The 18,782-nt window shown below is 40.6% G+C and overlaps 1 protein-coding gene across 6 annotated transcripts in view; it reads right to left on the reverse strand.

Moving 5' to 3' along the window:
* eya4 (EYA transcriptional coactivator and phosphatase 4) overlaps nt 1–18,782 on the reverse strand; it is a 45,888-nt gene that overhangs the window by 18,969 nt on the left and 8,137 nt on the right. For 4 of the 6 annotated variants that reach the window (XM_072362317.1, XM_072362315.1, XM_072362316.1 and 1 more), the window contains exons 3-4: nt 2,296–2,345; nt 177–298 (exon numbers count right to left, since the gene is read on the reverse strand). In XM_072362317.1, the coding sequence (XP_072218418.1) occupies nt 177–298; nt 2,296–2,345 (172 nt within the window). Of the gene's footprint in view, nt 1–176; nt 299–2,295; nt 2,346–5,241; nt 5,654–10,932; nt 10,994–18,782 lie in introns of those variants that run through there. The other 2 variants (XM_072362319.1, XM_072362318.1) reach the window with 2 other exon arrangements.

The raw sequence follows: 18,782 nt of genomic DNA on the forward strand, positions 1-18,782 counted from the left end.
TAATTAGCTTAAGACTCTCATCACACTAATGTGTTGATCATTAGAATAATCCTCCTAAATAAATTAATAATTGGACATATTACTACAATAAAGGTACACTGACAACTAATTATAACCCTCCTGCATAGTCACACCTGCCCATTGTTTCAACAAACAAACATACTGTGCCCTCTCACCTCCAGTTCCATTGGTGGTAATGGAGGGGCTGCCGAGGTTGTTCTTGTCCAGCTTGGAGCCTGTTGAATCTCCGCCTCCGACACGGTTATGAGGACTGGCTAGGTCCTGCATTTCCATAGACCTAGTGGTGGGAGATGAGGGAGAAAAAAATAAGATGAACTGCAATTTTTGAATGAATAGCAGATCAACAGCAATATGCTCTCGCAGCTGGGGACCTACCCTCTCTGTATATTATGTTAGATTCCCACTGAGCACATTCAGTGACATACTGTATGCGCACGCAGGAATCACACACAGTCATAAACTTCATGCTGCTCAGCACCAGTTAGCTTACATGAGCATGTGTTCAGAGGCGCTGTACACTGTCTGTGGGCCTGCTGGATCTTTTATGGAGTGGTTTGTGTGCGTATGAGAATGTGTGTATACACTTCTGGGATCCAATACAAACCTCCAGCCTGCCAGCATGCTTTAGTTTTACAATGTGTTCCACATGCATGACTAGGATGAACTAGCACACAAGGTGGTAACGGCAAAGTGAGTGCACGTGTGTGTGTGTGTGTGTGTGTGTGTGTGTGTGTGTGCATGAATATGGATGGTTGGAGGTGGAAGTAAGTTAGACCCAGATTAAAGATGTGTATTTATGGCAGAGTAACAGTCGGCCCTCCATACATCAGACCTCAATGTATATTTAGATCTCAAGTACGTGTTGCCATGGCAACATATACTCACCCTAAGGTTGATAACACCTCACTGAAAGGTGCAGGTGTTTTCAGTAAATTTTAATGCATGTGCACTGTAAGAAAACGAAGATAAAACACTCGTTTATGACTCGTCATCACTGTTGCCACAAAGCCACACTTTGGCTGCTCTTTGCTGGTAGACATAGTTTAATGTTGAGTCAGTCTGTGTGTGGACAGTACTTCTTATGAACAAGTGTGCACGTGTGTGTGTGTGTGTGTGTGCGCGCGTGTGTGTGTGTGTGTGAGAGGGAGCCCTGACTCATGCTGCCCGCAAATTCAGACACACTTGTGCTTTTGTGAGACATCAAAGCAAGAAATGACAGAGATGGAAGGAGAATTAAACAAATGCGGGCTGCTGTGTGAGACTGTGCGGCGGTTTGGACGCAGGCCATCTCAATGCCATGGGCAGATAGCATCACCACACATGACTGCAACTCACAGATTGACAGATATAAACATATAGCTCCTAGCAGATCAGGAGGACGAGGCGAAAGGGTGCAAAAATAAGAATGTGCAAATGATAAACACCCCAAAATTACCTCCCTTTTTCTCCTCATAGCTAAAGTTTTTATTCTGCTCTCCTGTACATTTTGGAATGAAAAAAATTCTGATCACTGTCCAAGCCCAAATTGAAATAAAAGACTAAACTATATATCGTCTTGTCATATCAAAACTTAAAAGGTTTCACAGAATTTGCTACTTTCTCTCTCGCTCAGAAGGCCTCATCCATCCTTTTCTTTTGTCGCTCAACAGCAGGAAATGATTCCGTTTCATTCCTCTCAAGAGGTGATGGCAGGAGTTGGTGTTTCATAAGCTATTTTCTGGTCTTTGCATTATGTCTGGTTGTTGAAAAAAAAAAGGTGCATACACACTAACATGCACAATGAGCTGAGTTAAACAAATAGATCATGACAAAACATGGGTTTGACTATTTTTCTTTTCATTTAATTCTTTATTTCACTGTATAAAAAAGCCTTGCATGACCAAAGGTGACATTTTTAAATGTTTCCTTTTAAAAAAAAAGCAATTGTCCCAAACAAATTTAAACAATAGAATGCTTAGGATTTATCATTTTTACTTAAAAATGACCAAGCACATTTTTTCTGGTGCTTTGTGTACAGCATGTTCTCTTTACTTGTCCTTTCAATTAAATCAGCATATCTTTTCCTCCGTGGGTGTGTGTATTTGGTTTTCGGACACTGAGGTCTTGGGGGGAAATACTATTGACCTCATCGCAGCTCCCAACTGAAGTGAAACCTCACCTCTCTTCACCATGACCAGAGAGCTCAAGCACACAAGCGAACGCACACACACACACACACAAACACACACACTTCTAAAAAAAGAAAATGAAATAAAAACAGACACATGAGCATACCTGGCGTCTGAAGGGTCTGGAACATGAGATTCACTGTGTGATTTCTTCACCTGCAGAGAGACCATAGGAGAGTAAGTTACTTAACACACACACACACAACCACACACGTTGCATTACACACATTTATTCAATAATAAGTAGTGTTAAGTATGTCATAAACAAGCCCCATAAACTCGTGTTAATAAGCCAGACACGTTATATTAGTATCGAGAACTGTTGTCACCAACAACAGTGTAAGAATGTAGAAAATGTTTGATCTTGAAATACCCCAAAAAAAGCAAACACGCCTGAATTTTCTCATTTCTAAATGTTAATGAAATACAGAACTTATAATAAATCATGAGCTGTCCGTAGCTGTACTCGCCGCTGTGACAGACATGCTAACTGGCGTCTAAGTGACAGATATTAACTTTCCCTTGTACTCTCATGACCCCGCTCCATCCTGAGCTCAATTGCTGTTCTCAACCCTTAAAGAGTTGAAAGGTCCCGGCGGGGTCACGTTAGGTCACAACAGAGCCCACTCTTCACTGTTAAAGATGTCACTGCAGAAACTAAACTCAGCCTTGACTTTGGGAGGGGATAACCAAGTCATTTGGTTGTGCCAATCATTCTGCAGGTACATTTTATTTGAAAAAAAACAAAAAAAACAGAGAAAACACACTTTGGCCTCGCTGCTTTTCCACTGCAGCGTGCAATCCCTGCACACAGGCTGGATTTATGGGTGTTACTGTGTGTTAGGCTATGCAGAACTAGGCAGCAGACCAGTGGTTCTCTATTAAAATTCCTCCCTCTTATTTGGAACAGGAACTAATTAGAACAGTAAATGCAGGGCGGAGCGAGGCCCAATACGTACCAGCTGCCCTCTAATCACTGTGTCAACACACTGTCGAGGTGTAGGGCGCGCACGCGCTGCCAAACACACACACACTCGGACATGGAAATGGATATACAAGTCACACACACACCAGCCAAAATCACCCGGGCAGCGTATATCCAGGTCATTTGCACATTATCGCAATCATAGGTAAGTATACAGAGAAAGTGCCTGACTAAGCAGACGCTAAACTCAAGGTATGTGGAAACTAGGACATTTCTGTGAGTGTGTCTGTATGTGTGCGTGGAGGAATCAGTTTTGGTATCATGGTTCTGATTAGACGATCCTGCTGAGAGCGAATAAGAAGCAGCACTTAGCCGTTCGAGACAGAGTTCAAAGGTCAGCCGGTCTCCTTGTATGGATCACTTTACACACAGGCGGGCACACACACACAAGCCACTTTCATGTCACGTTTCATGCTTTACTGAAATTTAACAAGGCTGTCAGTCACGACAGCAACGGCATGGCCGTGAGAAACGCCAATCCACATGTAACACACATGCAGGACCTCGGCGTACATACGCACACATGCACACACACATGGTAATACGTAAGCTCGGCTTGGTCTCTGCCTCAACACGATCTGTGAAAGCACAAGCGCACGCAGGCTTTGATCCCGAAGCTTTTATCATTGTGCCTCATCCACATGCGCTTTCCTTCGCTGTCTGAGTCCCTCACCTTCTCTCAACATGCCGGCCCTTTTGTCTTCCTCTATCACACTTTTTTCATATTCAACACAACCGCACACAGTTATTTCATTTGACTGTTTCTCTAACATGATAATTTAGCACTTAGTTTTTTTTTTTTCCAGTTTGTGAATCACTTAACTTATTCATCAAACTAAAGCAATAAAAAGCTGCAGAAGAACAATGAAAGTGGCTACGTAACAGTGCTCCCCGCGTCCTGTATCCAGACGTTTGGTCACATTCTTCCTCTTTGAACGACTTGCATTAGAATCGACCAAATTTAATTTCTACCAATGAAACAAAGCTCCTCTGAGCATACTCTTAGGTGGCCGCAGTGTCTGAATAAACCAATTGTGTCACCTGAGCCACTTTAATAGGTGACCTTTGACCTGGGTGGCCGGTTGACCAATTTTGAAAACTACCAGGCCGGCACAAGGACTCCCCGAGGGAAACATACGGGAGCCACGGGTAATCAGCACTAACTAAGATTTATTTGTGGGAGTGATACACTAATAATTTTGCGTTGTTATACTTACTAAAGGCTCTAATTAATAAAACAATGCCTAGTTTCACTATAAATGTGTGAGTCACATTTAAGTAGTGTGTTATCTAGTTTTTAACTCTTTTTTTTCACAATCAAAAATAAAAGATACACAATAAGGTTTCAGTTGTGTCAGACAAACTGCGGCCTGTGCAGGGGGAGAAAAGGAGGAAGAAGAAGAGCAGAGAAATAAGCGCTGCGTGTTTCTGGTAATGACCCAACCCATCAGCAGTGGGACATCTGATACGATGCATTGGGTTGCACACATCGGCACACACATCAGTAAAACAGTTCTTATAGTTTACTGTGAAGTACATACATTTATAACCAAAATATATATACAAAAATTAAAAAAAGCTCTCTTAAAATCCCCTCCGCCTCCAAAAAGTAAATTTATTGAATCTGTCCATGTGAATTACAAGATCTTAATTTTATTTCAAATCAGACTCCTTATAATCCTACATTAAGCTTCCAAACAAAGTAGAAAATATAAGAATATCTCATTATGATCATTTAAAATTATTATAAAAAAAAACAAGACATCTAAAATAAAAAAAAAGTCTAGATAAAAAAAATTATTTAATTGAATGTAAAGCTTTAAAATATCATTTTAGTCTAATTGCAACAACGGTGCTGTCACGTTAACCTACTAACCATTTGGGTGGTCTGAATTTTGCACCTATCTAAAACAGGAGAAAAAACAGCAATCTTTTACACCCAACATTTTTCACTTATGATCAGAATTACATTTTTTACTTTAATACTTCAGAAAAGACCACAATTGTTTGCTTTAGTTTAGCATAAAATACGCACATTTCCTCACAGACTTGGAGACTCGTTCTTACCTCAGAGTGTAATCAGGTCAGTTAGCAGTCTTATACTTCCACAAAGCATTACAGAGTGCCACAATCCACCAGTTCCTCTTCAGCCGCAGACTTGCTGCTCTCTCACACACAAATAGAAACACACACGCTTGCCGAACGCCGTTCTTCTCTGTCTACCTGCCCTCTCACTTTGTATTCCAGGTGTCACGGGCTTTTCTTGTTCTGCTCAGGAAAAGAAAATGCATTCTTTTTCTCTTTCTCTTTGAGCCTCTTTCTCTTACCCTGCACAAACTTGCAGTCACTAGAAAAAAGGAGACACTGCATGTAAACTACGTTTTTCTCCTCCACTCTGCCTCTGAGGTCAATCCATGCTCAGCTTCTGTCTTCCCCGACTCCAGTAATGGGGAACATTTCACTCGTCCCGTTTCCCTCCTCCTCTGCCTCCACCCCCTCTTTTTCTCTTCTCCTCCTCCTCTCTTTCTCAGCTGTCACTCATTACAGACTCACTCAAGCTTGCATCTAAAGCCTAAGAACTTTTTCATAGATGCGTTTTTCTCTGTACTTCCTTTTTCCAATACAGACACAAATAAACTTAATTCTCCATCGAGATTGTAAACAAGAACATGAGGATGGTTTTCGTAAATGCAAACGTGGTGTGGATGTAGGTCAGAGGCTTACTGTGCAGTAGAAAGTAGAAGCTAGACCATAAACTTCACACCATGGAATTGCCCCCCCCCTCCTCACACACTGACACACCCTCCCCCATCTCAACCATACCGCACAAGGGCTCACATCTACACCTGAGCACACGCTCGCACGCTTTCAATCTGAGTTAAATGGAACCACACGGCTGCACATGTGTGTCACATGTGAAGTGTAGCCGAGCTGGATGGATGGCCGAGAGCTCCCAACTGCCTTGGTCTGAAGATGGCACTCTTTCACTTTGGTCATCAAGGCATTGTCAAGGGGGGCACACACATTTGTACACACACCAGGAGTTAGACACTGTCAAACAACTATTGGCACTCTCATGAATATCCCCTAACCAGACAGGCGTGAATTTGTTACTTTTTCATTAAAATGTCACTTCAGTAATAGCATTTCAAAGGGGAAAGTTCACCCATATTACAAAATGCTACCAGAGATACATCTCTCATTTATCTATAGTAGCACACAGATAAATGACAGATTTCATATCAAAACCGTTTTCATGAGGACAAGTGTTGTGAAAATTCTTTAATTGTAAATATTCAAAGTTGAAAGACTTCAAAATAAGATTGCATTTAAAATCCTGTTTCTAGAATAGTTTTCTAAGATGTACATATAAACAGAACACATTGATTTGCAAATCAATGAAAATACTATATTCTACTGAATATAGTACAAAGACAACGTATCACATCTTGTAACTGTAGAAACGTGAACACAAACAAATAGAAAAGTCTATATTTGGCTGAAAAAAAGCACAAGGTGGAAAATCCCCGAACAATTAAGGTTTACACGCAACAAATATGGTTGAGTATAGATGGTCTCTCTGAGAAGGACTTTCCAGTCTATGAAAATCTGTGTGGGCAAACGTGATGTTTCTTAACACAAATTTGTAGAATCGGTTCATCATTATGTAAGCTAAATGGTGTTGTGAAGAGATTCAGTGAGTCTGTAGAAATCTCTACAAAGAACAAGGACTGCACAGCTATAACCGATTTCACGGTAGGGCGCACAATAGCTGTGTTTGTCCAAAGAACAAAATGTTTCAGTTTCACATTAAAGACTCAGAAATTGTACCATGACTACTTATTCCATGATGCATAGGATCAGTGTCCAGCCATCTTTTTGCTAGGCGATGACACTCAATTGCCATGCCTTGATACGTGACAACACACTGTTTCAAACTATTGATTGTAAGGGAAGAAGCGGTGGATAATGGAATTAGGCCCCTGCACAACGTCTTCAACTGTTCTTTCCTTTTTCTACTTCACTCTCACTTGAGACTGGGGGTTAGGGTTAGGAATCAACACTTTATTTGATACTGACACTGAAGTGGCCCTAGCACAGTTTGGACATATGACCAAATATATAACATGTTTTGTTGTGAGACTCTGCTAATAGCCATCATCTGTTGGGGCTCAGTAATATTGCTTTAAAATAACGTGACATTTTGAAGTGGAAATTCCTGCATGGGCTTAGAAACAGTTAATTAAACCCATTCATGCAAGTGAAATCTAAATATATAGAAATGTGGGTATAAACTCTAAGTGAATATAAGATGGATTGAGTCAAAGAAGAAATCTCATGTGGTCTGATTACCACAGTTATTGTCAACATTGCTTTCGGAAGTCATGGTCACAGCATTTTCCTCGCTAAAGTGGAGCGGGACCATCCAACTTTTTGTCAGTTCACAGTTCAAAAGCCAGCATCTATTTTGGCATCAGGATGCATTATTGCTTAAACACCAAACTAACTGGTAAAGGGTACTGGAGGACAGTAGAAAAGATGGCATCTCCAACATTAGAAAAATTTAAATCTGACTCCCCATACATCTGAATGAAACATATATGAGGTTTGCCTGTAAATTCTACTGTGGCCATATCGTAATCACTACTAAGTTGGTTGCCATTGTGCTTTAAGTGAAGGGTTTTTTTCAGCTGAGGTTGACAAAAATCCCTTGCATACAGTATGGTCAAAGGAAAATATAAGTCAGGGGGCAAAACTCAATGCACCTCTTTCTTATGACAGTTTAGCATCTTTACATTATTAGTACAAAACACTAATAATCATAGCACATATTTTTAATTCAATAAGTATAGGGTTATGTAATAGTGCCATTGAACATTGTCCAGATGTGGAGCCCTGAAATTGCAGAACCCCTAAATACTGCTATAATGGGAGATTTTTAAACTGGATGAACAGATACCGTAACAACGTGCACTGCAGTTTTAATGTTACTGTACATGCACAAGGAGACAGAAAATAGCTGAGAAGGGGAACCAAATGTGCACAGGCCCGAGAGACCAATTTGGAACAGCTCCACTGTCTCCAGCTAAGCACCAGCCACCTTTAGCTTGGTCACTACAGAGACAACATGCAGCCCTATCCCACAGCATTTATCCCTAACCCCAATAAACACCTTGATTGATAGACTGTCTGTGGACCTGCGCATATACATCAGGGCAAATGTCTGTTGAGAGTGTGTTATTCGTGGATGCCGGTATGCATTTGTGTGTGTCTGTGTGTATACTGGACGTTTGAGAGTCTATGTGGAGGACTAGCTGTCAGAACAGATTAGGGTGCTGCTGAAGTGCTTGACAACTCAAGCACTTTATTATTAGCCAGGCAAGACCCCATCAGGAGGGGGTCGTCCAAAAACATCCCCGATGAAATATTTTCACAGCAAGTGGAGAGGGGAGCAGGGAAGCTGTCCCCAAATATGCCTGATGAAATACACAGCTCAAAAAGCAAAACAAAAAACCGAGCAGTCAACCGAGGAAAGAAACAGTGTAGAATATTGATATAGCTAAATAACAGGGCAGGGCTTTGGTTTTTGTTGACTTTGGAAGTGTTTTGAAAGAGTCTGACTGGACTGAGGTGTCTCGCTCCTTTTAAAAGCCCCTTGAGAATAATTTTGCTCTTCAAGTGGAACGACATGAGTTTATCTTCACCTCAGACAATCAGTCAGATGGAGACAGACCCTCCTCCTCTTCATCTCTTTTATTTAGTTGTTTTAAGTGAGGCATTTCTTATTAATATTCTGGATACTGTTTATCTTTTAATTGCGCGTTTACAAATGTGCAAATGCATTTATCATACCTCTTTGAATTGTCGGTCAACGTTTTTTGTTAAGTCTGAAAAAATAGTTAAGAAAAGTTCCACATTATTGGAAATATGCTCATTTGCTTTCTTACTGAGACTTTAAAGATAGCATAACTGTGATAATAATACTAACATCTGTTCAATAAATAAGAAGCTAGTGAGACAGGCACAGTTTAAAGTTTAAGATAATTCACATGCAATATTTCCTAAACTTGATAAATCAGTACATGATACTGTATGATCTCAAACACATAGTCTATTCACAAAAACTTTGAAAAAAAAATTGCAGTTTTCCATTGGTTGGCGTCTTTGAGCTCAGCGAATTGGATATAGGTTCATGGCATGCATATCATAGACTGGATGTACTATAGCCACAGGGTCTCACAAGTGAAACCAGTGCCGAAGCGACTTAAGGTGAATTGACTGAAGTGACTTGACGGGTTCTGTATCACTGATTGTATCGAAGTCTATGAAAATCCACCTTCTCATGTCATTTATCAAGTTCAATCTAAATATTTTCCGAGCTCACTGATGTCTTCAGTTGCTTTATTTAGGTCTTCTTCAACACAGCATTATGTTCTTTTCTTAAACACACTGTCCTATGCAGAGTAAAACGTGTGAATAAGCAAGATCCTGTATCTCTCTGGGACGGACCTACTTAACTAATAACATCTTGAGACCTGTCAATCACTGCAACCTCGTGTGCTCATATTAGAGTCATATGTCATTTGAAATTGTAATTTTTTTTTTTATAAATGGTTCTGCACGGTCGTGTGGTGGTTAGCACCATCGCCTCACAGCAAGAGAATTCCCAGTTCAATTCATGGCTGGGGCCTTTGTGTGTGGAGTTTGTGTGAGTACGGAGTAAAGTGTGTCTCGTGGTTGTGTGTCTCAATTATCTCTATGTGGCAATGTTTATTTGCATATCACTGCATTCAGTTTGGACTGTCGACTTGTCCACAGGTGTACCCCGCCTCTCGCCAAATGACAGCTGGGATAGGCTACAGCCCCTCCCCCTATGACCCTAAATTGGATTAAGCAGGTATAGAAACTGGATGGAAATAATAGAAATAATAACAACCTAGCTGATACTGATTGTTTTTCATCACTTATTTTCTCTTTAGTGCAAGCTGCGCTTTTCAAAAGAGCACAATTTTCAAAACTTTTATTACAAAAACAATGTATGTTGACTTTTTAGCTTATTAAACAACTAAAAAATCTAATGTATACAAATCTCGTCAGTTTTAGGCCAAGGTCAATGCGACGCAACCAGGACACATCAGATGAATATCAGCCACTGCCATTGGTTGATTTTATCCTATTTGGCTATAGGTCGAGTGCTGTCAAAGAGCTCAATGTCAGTCGATGCTAAAGTTAAATACTTTACTAACGAAGCTAGCCAGCTGGCACTGGCGTTAGATGATAAGAGGTTAGTTCTTCCTTCTTGACCAAATACAGTCACATCCAGTTTGAACAAAGCAAGATGGAATGTGTGAAAATACAAAACTTGTGGCTTCAAAACAGTAGCCCACAAACAAATGAGTGACGTCAGTGTAATTATGTGTGTTGTGTACTTTTTTACAGCTAAAGTGCTGTATTTAAACAGTTACTGATAATCAATAACTAAAAAAAACCCAGAGACTGTAGTTGTGTCAACTTCCTAGCATACAGCAAACAGAATTCATTGAGTGTTGCACACACACACAAACATGGCATTCACACATACACCTGTGCAATGCGATCATAATCCAGCCATACCTGTGTCTGATATCGGCTGGTGTGTCGACCACAAAACACACTCCTGCTGAAGGATGTTACTCACCACACAAGCACAAGCTCTATCTCAATCCACGCACACACACACACACACACACACACCCACACAAAGTCTCACTCGTTTACCTGTCCCCTGCTCAAAGCTCTCTGCTGTCCCCATTTGTATGAGTGGTTATCGGTGTGGTAACTCTATCCCCTTCCTTTCATGTAAAATACATTGTGCCGAGCCTCCTCCCTCTAACCCTCCCTCCTCCACTCCTTCTACACCCACCCAGTTCCCCCAGCCTGGGAGGTGTAAATCTATCCCTCTCTTTATACCTCCAAAAATGCCCCCTTTTTCAGGTGTAGTAGGAAGCTATAAAAGAAAAAAAAGAAGTCAGGGAGTGAAAGAAAAGAACAGGGTGAGTCTGTGGAGCAGGGAAAAGGAGGAGGAGGCGTTCAGGTGAAGTAGGGACTCTCCAAACACAACTCTCTCTTTCTGTGCCTCTCTGGCCAGGTGTATCTCTCTTTGCCTGCCGATGCTTTCAAAGTTTTGCCAAGAACTGCAGACAGAAACAGGATTTAAGTCACACAGTTTACCGACCCAAAAATAAGTTTTTGAGATGTCTCTAATCTAAAGCTGCAAACTGGTTCATTGGTACATTAAAAGATTGGCGTCTTTAACGAATCCTGTGAGGTCAATCAAAAGCCTATGGACAGGTTCAATACATTTCACCATACAAACTGGAATTATATATGTGTAACTTGGGCTAAAATGGTAATTAACTATTAATCAATCAATGAGTCAATCAACAGAACCTGGCAGGAAACAGTCAAATCCAAATGACATAAAACAATAAGCTGGGAGCACAATGTCTTTTCTGGGCCCCGCTGTTTTCAGCTGCTCCTACAAAAAACTGAACTTTTGGAAAAAGAAACCTAAATCATTATCCCTTTGTTTTGATCCCATTTTACCAGCTACCTAACAGTATTTTCATTATGATGCTAAAGACTGCATTGGCTGAAAAAAAAAAACAGTAAGATATGATGGCATTCTGATAAAAAAAAAAAAATATATCGGGCTATGTCATAGTGCATTTTAGGTTTTTCTTGAGTAATTTTACAGCTAAAATTGTAAAATGTTTGGGGTGAGGGTTAGGGTTTGGGCAGGCTTTGTGTGATGTCAATGCACCATTTCATGATAGAAGGCTGGTGTTTGCAGGTTAGGGTTGAGCCAGTTCGCCATCTATCTCTTGCAAGCTTAATACTAAGCTTACGGGAAGAAGTTCTACTTCCTTATTTCACAATTGATTGTTTTTTTTTTTTTTTTTTTTGTGTGTAGTCATGAACACACAAAGCTGCACGGGTTGTCAGTGCTCATTACTAATTCATCCCAAAGATTATTCTATTTAGTCAACTCATAGAGAATTCTCATGTTTGTGGAGGAAGACCAGTAGAGGAGAACACACTACTCCTCATCCCACTCACTGCACTGGTGGTCTTCATATCTGCTGTTTAAATTGGCTCCTCATTGTCTCAGGGAGTGAGGGGATCACAGACACGATTTAATGCAGCTTTACTCAATGGAGACAAATGAAAAGTCATTGATGGATGTGTGCGAGTGTGTGTGTGCGTGTATGCACTGGTTCTGCTCTGTTAATTGTGCATTTGGCCTCGACTGCCCCTGCTCAGCTAATCTGATGAGGGTGATTAAAAAAACAACTGAGCGAAACTTAAACCAGTCCATGGCTGACCAGACAGACACACACACAGACACACGTTCACCCAGTCTGGTCATAACTCTAATCAGTGACAGAGACATTCTTCAGAACATGGAACTTGATATGAATTTCATATGAGCACAATATCCACATGGTCAGACACTGAGACAGACAGGTATGGCCTGCTTTATTGCCTATTCTACTCTGAATGGGACCATAATTTACAAAAATGAACCTCATTCTGTCTTGAAGAGGACATGAAACTGGCGACTGAGACCATAAAATCTGAATTTTTTCCAGTGGACTTCTTAAGTTTTCTCATGTATGACAGGCTTAATCTCACCACAGCTAAGGGACTCTCGAAAGGGTGCTGCACAGAAACTAGTGAAAGGTTTCATTTGTTGAGGAAAATTTACAAGGCAATTACAGCAAGAGCTTTTTCAATCATGAATTTTAGACGACTCTAAAGAAATGGCAGGAGAAGAAAAAACGAAAATCGAATTGGTTATTTTATTTTCATGATTACAAACTAACTAAACGTTGACTGAATGTTGGTTCTTTCTGGTGATGTTCAACTTGTACAAGCACTTGAATCTTGAGTGTCCCATCAGTCGCCCTTCGCACTGTTGGGAAACCAAATGTGCTGCTATCTCCTTTTGTTGTTTATATGGGAACTTCAAAACAGTGTCAGCAGACAGGTAAGTCAGGCCGAATCTTGGAAAGTGATGCCGCGCACCGTTGGCTTGTGGACATGAAATTGGTTGCCAATAACTGAGTGACAAGATCTCGCAACGTAAAAAAGCGGAGCGATCATTAATTGTGAAGTAGCTAAAAGGCCACAGCTGTGGAAAGTAGAATATGAAAGGTTGGACACATAATAAAGGCGGGTTTCAAATCTATAATGCAAAATCAATCCAATAGGTTTCTCCCTGTCAAACAACACTTCTCTTTTGTTGTGTTAATTTCTTTTACATGTCGGCACCTTACCGTTTTCTGTTAAAAAGTTCCAAGTTAAAATAAGCAGAAAATAAATACTCATTGGGGGTGTTTCGTGCAATCATTTTTTTTTTTTGATAAAAGAATCATTTACTCGTACTGTAAGTAAAAGCTTGACATAATGTTCTTTGTGCAACCAGCCCCTGACTTCTTTTGAGTTATTTGCTGTTTAAAACAAAATAAAAGCAGGTTTAGGGCACTTAATTTGCCTTTTTACAAACTTGTAATCCAGTGAGCTTTTTTAACACACATGCTTGGGACAGTACAATATGCATAGGTGAAGTGCTAAAATATTGGTATAAGTGGAAAGAGGACAAAAGTCTACTTTATAAGTCACATGTATTTCCAAGTCATATGAAATGATGCATTTCCTCTGATTACAAGCCAAGAAACCATTGGCTTTCGAGGGGATTTCTTTTATTGCTCAATAAAAAAAAGTGCAGAAAAGCATTTTAAGTGGGTAGGTTTTGCAAAAATAAATCCACTTAGAAAGTAGAAAGCTAAGTGAGTAGAACAGAGAAGTAAGAACTAGTTTTTGCTGCTGTGAGGGACTTGAAGAAACACAATACCATCGTCGTGTAACAACCCCCCCCCCCCGCCAAACTGACCGCAGCTACCTCACCCCCTGCTTGCTGCCTGAACCGCAGTCCTCCCTTTGACTCTATCAGCCCATGAAGCCAATGAGCTCTGTGTGTCTGGAAGGACATCAGGTAGAACGGCAAAGAACTGTGAAGTATAAAAGTGTAAATCTATGTGTTAAACGTGAGGGTCCACTTCTACAAGAGGCTGGATATCCACAGTGGTCATAAGATGGAGTGTGTGTTTGTGAGCCTGTGTGTGTAAGTGCGCGTCTGTGGCAGCAGCAGCAGTATCAATAATTAAAGCTAATCTCATTAGGTCTCAGATCTCTTTCAGACGCTTTTAATTAAATGATGAATGGGCTCCCAGCTGCCTGTTAAATAATGCTGCTCATGACATCACACTGGGTGTGTATGTGACAGGTACAACATAAGGTAGATGTCCTTAAAAAAGATACAAGGGGAGACATTCAGCAGAGTGAAAGGTATGGTCTCACACACACGCCATCTGCTCTTAGATTCAACATGCAGCGGATTATTAGAAGTTACTGCTGCCCTATGCACCGCAGAGTAGGAACAGGAGTTGAATGTCTTGAAAGTCACAAGCTGTTCTGTCATACCAGGCCTTGAAACACTTCATATCATCTTCCTAATAAAATCACTCACAATACCATATGTCTGTGAAGAGGGAAGGCCGATTGAGGGAAAAGAGGAGGAACAGTAAGTGTGAAGAAAAGGAGGGATGAGCAGGGAGTCCAAAAATGGACCGTGAAGAAGTTTTGGGATGTGAGAAAGACTAAGAGAAAGGAAAACAGACATGGTGAGACACAGAGACTACAGGCCGATGTAAAGAATGAGAGCAACTGGTAAACCGGAGGACAGGTAGGTTGCCAAAGCACCTCAGGCTCCAGACAGCAGGAATACGGCTATGAGAACACCCATAATCCCTCCTGTTTCTCACCATCCCCCCCACCCCCTCCCTGCTCCCCTCAACACCACCTCCCCAACATCGCTCTTGGGCTGGCTCTGTATCGGATTGCTGACTTCACAATAGGCTCTGAATCATCACTCTAGCCAGAGAGACACAGTGAGAGACGAAGAGGCGGGCAGGCCGGCGGGGAAAAGGAAGGTGGGACAGACAGACAAAAGAAACCAAGGACACGTCAGAGTGTAAAAACAGGACAGATCCAGTCTAAAGAAGGTCAGGTGGACAAATATGCTTCATTTGGAAATCTTTCGACAATAAATTAAAAAAAAAAACAAATGCCTTCCACACATCATAAAGCTCACAGCACACTATATATCACTATCATGGCATGGAAAAGTTTGGAAATCAATTTCCTGTAAGTAGTTTGAAGCTACCACGGCTTCAACATTTTTTTCCTTCCTTCTTTTTTTTTCCTTTGTCCAAATTAGTTTTTTTTTCTGTTCTTGTTTTTGTCTGTTTTTATCTGAGGTCATTCCACAGGCAAAAAGCATGATTAATCCGCTGCCGTGCTTAACACTTGGAAAGGTGTTCTTTCCATCAATCTCTGCTCTATTTTTCCTCCAAACATGCTCATTGCACTCAAACGGTCCACAGCCCACAGCACTTTTTCTCAATGCTTTTATATGTTTAGCTGTACATCTCTGACACTGAATTTTGTCATGTGAACACATCTTGTTTTTCTTTTACAATGACTCTTCCACAAAGGTTAAATTGTGCTGTTACCACAGATCTTGAAATTCCCACCTTGATCCAAACCACAATATGTTTCAATTTCACAGTAAATCTTCTGAAAATGTACTACTGCTAACAGTAGTAGGACAAAAATGCTTAATACGTGACATTAAACGTGAAACTTTAAAGCCCCGACTCTTAAGTAAGAGTTTGCAAGTTAAACTACTTTATTTTTTACCTTCCTGTGGGTCTTTTGCAGTCAAATTGGTTTTCATTGGTCATTCTAGCAACCTTTTCAGCAGTGACCTCTATTGTTCCTGTCAACTGTCATTAGTTAGAACTGTTGCTGCTGATGCAATGCTTGGCTGAAGTTATCTGAGAATGAACTCAAATCACTTGGGGTCTGGCAAATAATTTTTTTCTTTCTTAAAAAGTGTGACATATGATGGCACTCTAATCCTACTTAATCTTCAAAAACACCTAATTAGCAGAAGAAGAAACTTTTGATCGGGACTGCCCAAAATGATGCATGCCACAGTGCATGCGTGGCTTTTTACACACTCTCTCTGCTCTGCTGTGAGCTGCAGCACTACGTAGAACTTTTGAAGACTGCTAATCTTTTGGAAGAAAAGTTGTGTAAAGTGTTGTGTTAAGATGTCATGTAAGAATAGATTTCAGTTTTGTCACCTTGTTCATTTTCAACAAGGTGACAAAGGGGAACACCCCTTCAGGTGCGGTCCATTACAGAACATACAAGTCATGTAAGAAATCCTTCATAATACACATATTTCACTTGTTCTAATTTAGGAAGTCATCCTCAACATTTATGAGATCAAAACAGGGCCTGACCACACTAATGATAACGAGCTGCACTTATCTAAAGGTAAAAGATGGGAAAAATGCAAAACGATCGTGTTTTTGTGAAAGGAAACAAATACATTCATTGATAATAGAAATAAACATTAACTGCAATGACATTGAAATCAGTAAAGAGACCCCGGTCACACCCCTTCTGGCCTCAGCACCCTCTGTGCTACCTCTCTGATTCTGTGCTGCAGAGAGAGAAATCCAATCTCCCAGCAGAGCAGCAGAGGAAGTTCTCGCGGCAGGCAGGGCAGGCAGGCTCCCCCGTAACCAAAGCACAATTGTTGCAGTTTCATTTCCTTCCCAGCAAAATGAGGAAATATGCTCCTTTTTTTTAAGCAGTGGCAGATGAGTTTGTGCCAGGAGGCTGAGCCAAAGAAGAAGTAGGCAATGTTCTCAAAGGATCTACCTGGAAGTTGCTGAGATCAAAGAATACAATGTTTTACAGATTCAATAGGGATTACTATCAAGTTGACTGACTTATGTTAAAGACTTTTTAATAAGAGTCTTGTGTCTTCAACTATCAACTTCTTTCTAACAGTTTTTATAATGTTAAAATGCTCACTGGAGAAAAAAAAATGCAACATCTGGCAGTAATGTGTTTTTCTTGAAAAGTCAGCGTAATCAATAAAGAGAGGAATCCTGGCAAGAAATACACTGCCTCGATTGACTTCCATTAAACAAGCATGGCTACAGTATGAGACAGTCTCCATTCAGATGACCTCAGCCATCCCACACCACAGAAAGTATATGTGTATAACAGAGATAGAAACACCTACACACGCATACTCTCACACACAGCAGACACTCAAACACACATATCATGCGGTTTCCTGTCTGGTGTGTTCCTCTAAAAAGCCCACAATGCTTGCTCGGAGTTTCTAGATGGATTCTCCAGTCTGTTTTGGGGATTTGACTCTGTCAGTCTGCTACTGGCTCACAGGCCGCCCGTGACCTGATGACCTCACACCTTGCCATCTTTCTCTGGCTGGTCAGACTCTCACTCAACTCTCATATGTGCATTATAAATGACCTGAACTTTTGGTGAAAGACAGATGTTTTGGTTGTTTCACGCATCTTAAATAAAACGAACGTCAAAACAAAGAGGCCATTTAAGTTCTCTTTTCTTTTTTTTTTTTAACATGAAAGTAGGTCTTTTACCTACAATGGGATCCTTTGTGATGACTGCACCCAGCTTCCAAAATTCAGTAAAGTTTAAAAATTCACTTTTTTTTATGGCTTTTTGCCATTAGTCTGGACAGAACTAGTGGTGAGGTGATAGGAAATGAAGACAGAGGTACCTGAGGTAGGAGTCAAACCTGGGGCCGGATGATTCAGCCTCTGTGCATACAGCATAACTGAATAGGAAGTTACATAAAAATCATCCTGTAAATGTGGAATGTATGAGAAATACACTCATAACGGTCTTCTTTCCTGGGAAAATTGTACTAAATCTCAAAACGCTTAATAAACAAAAACACATAATTTGCCACATTCAGACGGATATTGGAGATGCTTTAACTAGGTCAAAAAGAGGGGATAAAACTTCAAAACAAAGCTGGTTTCACACATGAAATATACCCCATTTGCTTTAGTGAGTGGTACTGTTGGGGCACAACATGCTAGAGAAAGGACACGATGGAAAAATAAACCTACAGTAGATAACCAGTTTATAATTTTAGCTGAATGCTTACTCTTCCTTCAGTTCATTTATTTGACCATTTTAGCATTAACCCTTAACACTAACTGATTGCTTGTCTGCATTGCATATGTGATGTTATTTTGTGTGACGCTGGCCTTTGACCTTTCAGTCCTGTTCAGCTGCCAAAGCTTTTCACTTGCCCACTCTTGTACATACTGTTGTTTTAATGGTTAAATCGGTACCTGGCTGCAAATCAGCATTCCAAAAATGTGCTCGTTTACTGTATGCTTATTAATGTTTGTCACTGGAAAAAAACTATTCAATAGAATAAGCGTTTCTTGCTCAGTTTGAAGACAAGTCTCACGGTGGCACTCAGCTGTCAACTAAACATAAATCTAACAAGAATTACTGCCACTGAGCTGAAACTGAAGTGCACCTTGGTGCCACAGTTAGGATGCCAACCCACTAGCAGGATGCCAGGGGGTTGATGTTACACTCCACACCTCTGTGATCCCTCCACATGTCTTGTTGCTGGG

This window comes from Leuresthes tenuis, unplaced genomic scaffold (genome assembly GCF_036924035.1).
Source record: "Leuresthes tenuis unplaced genomic scaffold, fLeuTen1.0.hap1 SCAF_13, whole genome shotgun sequence".
Classification (NCBI taxonomy): domain Eukaryota; kingdom Metazoa; phylum Chordata; class Actinopteri; order Atheriniformes; family Atherinopsidae; genus Leuresthes; species Leuresthes tenuis.